The following is a 3,296-nucleotide window of genomic DNA, read 5'->3' on the forward strand; positions in this document are numbered from 1 at the left end:
TCACCAATATCTATTGCAATTTCTCTGAATGATTTGTACAGAAGCAACTTTGAGAAACAAAAGTCAACAGACTTTTCAGACTGGCGTGTTGGAATAGTTACAAATCTTGGATATACCCTAACAATTGCATTCTTCTATCTTCTTTTCCACTTATTTTCATTTTTTCTATTCTTGTTAAATATTCACGATCTGGAGGCATCAATCAATGAAAAATTTTCCATAGAGCTCGGTCTCCTTCTATATGCATCAATAAAGGATTCTTTTGGCTCCTCACTTTCACCTTCATTTGCTTTTGTTACTAGTTAAATTTTTTTGCATGAAACATTTAGATTAACAAATTTTCTACTACATTCAACTAATGGAAGTTCTAATAGCATATGACATGTCTCTTGAGCTCCAACATCTCTTTCAACTATAGTTTCAGTTAAAAGTTTCCTATAAACCTTTGAGACAAACTGATTAGGATTCTCTATATTGGAGTGTAAAGATAATTTAATGAAGTGAAACTAAATTAATCTTGCACTCTAACATAATTTTGATAAATTAATCTCACACTCTAACATAATTTTGATATATATAGAAATATCTAGTATAAAATAAATAAAATAAAATAACTCTTAATTAAAATAAAATAAATTTTTTTAAGTACAGATAGTTAATAATAATAGTAAATAAATAAACGCGAACTTATCTAAACGAAAATTTGACGGAGGTTCCAATCCGGGCTTCCAAATCATCTTCGTCTATTTAAATAAATGTCTGCCTTACTCCAATCTTGCGGCCTCCCGTCAAGTTCCTTGTTGGAATCCATTATCGTCATGGCCTCCAATCATGGCGATCACCTCACAGGCAAGATTTCCATCTATTTTTATTTTCAATTTGCATTTATCTGTTTCTTAGGGTCGCAATTTTCTTCCCTCCATATATCTTTTCCTCTGAAAATTGCCGTATCTCTCCAAGAAAGATTTATAAGAAAGATGATGAAATATATCAGAAGAAAATGTATAATCTTTGAGTATTGAAAATTTAAAGTAGGATTGAAAATGTAAAGATTCCTACTGTAACGAAATGCCGACAGCAGTTGAATTCTGAAATTATTATTGTGAAGTAAAAAATTCGACTAAAATCTCTAGATGATGTGAATATAATTTTCCGACTGCATTCTGTAGATGATCTGAATATAATTTTTAATTACATTCTGTAGATCCTGCCACTTCCAAGGCACAAAGAATTGAAAATACCAGAAAGGAGGATTCTGCAGGTTTAAAGAATAATGCTCCGGCTCCAAAAAATGCGTAATGCAAAAGTTCATTCCGCAATTTTCTTTAACGATTTTTCCTTTTATGCATTTACTTTTTTATGGAATCTTACTCAAGAAAAATTATTTTGCGCAATTTTCTCTCCATTTGACAGAAAGTCAAAAAGGATTACAGCAGGGCAAGGTGTTGAACAGTCCAGGCAGATCAATTTACAGAAAACACTCGATCTTATCGGTAAACTGGAATCCTCCAAGGTCAATGGACGCATCTTTCTTCCGTAAGTATGAAGATTCTTAAATGTGCCACTAATTCCTCTATATTTTCTAGAGTAATTATATCTTCAACGTCGTTTTCCTTATTTATTTCGTTTTCATTCATTTCCTAGAACTGCCAAGGAGCTCAAGCATGAAGTTCCGGCCGTGGATTTTCTTTCTGCGTTTGGAAGATTCAATATTGGTGACAATCTTAAGCTCGATCTTTTCCCAGGGCTAAAATCTAGCCCTCGCACTGAACTTAACCTCGATCCTCACAGCGATCGTAAACTCGATATTCATCCGCGATTAAAATGGTCGAGATCTCGTCCTCGCACTTATTTTAAGCTCGATCTTGAACCAGGTTCAAAATCTGGCCCTTGTACTGATCTAGAGCTTGATCTTCATCCGGAGTTAAAATCTCGCCCTTGCACTGATCTTCGTCAAAGGACAAAATCTGGCCTTTCCACTGATCTTCATCCCAGGTCAAAATCATCAGACTTTAAAATCAAGCCTTCCAGTGGACTCCTCTGAGGTCAATGAAAGCCCCTTTCTTCCGTAAGTATAAAGAATCTTGATATAAACTATTGTTCTTCAATATTTTCTACAGCAATTTTATCTTCAACATTGTTTGCCTCATTTATTTCTGGTTTTTCATTTCCAAGAACTGCGGAGGAGCTCCAGTACGAAACTCCGGTCCTTGATCTTGTTTCTTCGTTTGGAAGATGCAATAATGGCGGCAGTCCTGAGCTCGATCTTCTTCAAGAGTTAAAATCTGGCGCTCGCACTGATTTTAACCTGGATCTTTATCTGAGGATTAAATCTTGCTCTCGTCCTGATGAAGATGACATAAAGAAAGCCAAGAATTAACGGCTAGGGTTTTATGTCCACGTCTATCTGAATTGTTTGTTTTTTTTCATCTATATAATTTTTTTCCTTTGAATTTTCCGGCTGAAACTTTCAAATTTATATATTTGCGCTTGAATTTCAAGATTTTTTTCGTTCATTGTGCTTCAAAATTCTTCCCAATCTGATGAGAAAAGCTAAGGCTGTGCTTCCCTTCGTATATATGTACCGAACGAAATAAAAAATGGAAGAAAAGTTGTACAATGTTCGGAAGGATGTTGCCAGATCTTCAGTTAAATTTAAAGATCATTTAGTTGTGTATAGATATAAGGGAGGGAAAGCTCCTCCAATAATATTGTTCATTTCAACTTGCTATGTTATTGGTCATGTACAATGATATATTATATTGTCCATCACAAGCACTTCTATATTGGGTGATTGACATGTTAGATTATAGATTATTCCAAGAGCTGGATATTTAAATATACATTATAATATGGTCTTTTTAATAAAATAGAACATGTGGTTTTTTTCATCAAAGAAATGCATAATTTTTTTTATAATTTTAATTGGGAAATTAGCATTTTATTTCTACTTGCTTAGTTGTATTTTCATTTGGATTCAAGGAACAATCATGTATAGTTAAATAAAGAAATATCATAATTTATTTGAAAAATGTTTTTATAGATTTTGACAAATTTTCTAATTTTATTTTATGATAACTAATCTTCGTATTTCATTAGTTAAATTCTAAGTACTTATTAGTGATAGTCATAAAAATGATTGTTCTAACTACCTATTAGTGATAGTCATAAAAATGATTGCTAGTAGGTAATTTCTTATTAAAAAAGCATAGACATATATAAAATCTTTCAATCACAAATATTTCACTTATTAGAGGAAACCAATTTACATTTGATACCAATTAATTGAGTTTTTT

At 32.4% G+C, this 3,296-nt stretch overlaps 1 protein-coding gene across 1 annotated transcript; it reads left to right on the forward strand.

Moving 5' to 3' along the window:
• The first annotated feature begins 777 nt into the window (after positions 1-777).
• On the forward strand, positions 778-2,867 carry LOC149531903 (uncharacterized). Its single transcript, XM_089809627.1, has 5 exons — positions 778-849; positions 1,205-1,295; positions 1,414-1,536; positions 1,645-2,068; positions 2,176-2,867. The coding sequence occupies exons 1-4, from the start codon at positions 819-821 to the stop codon at positions 2,042-2,044; spliced, it is 645 nt and encodes a 214-aa protein (XP_089665753.1). The 5' UTR covers positions 778-818; the 3' UTR covers positions 2,045-2,068; positions 2,176-2,867.
• Positions 2,868-3,296: the final 429 nt, after the last annotated feature.

The sequence above is a fragment of the Cupressus sempervirens genome, chromosome 11 (assembly GCF_028749045.1).
Source record: "Cupressus sempervirens isolate cs-2001-9-10 chromosome 11, ASM2874904v1, whole genome shotgun sequence".
NCBI lineage: Eukaryota > Viridiplantae > Streptophyta > Pinopsida > Cupressales > Cupressaceae > Cupressus > Cupressus sempervirens.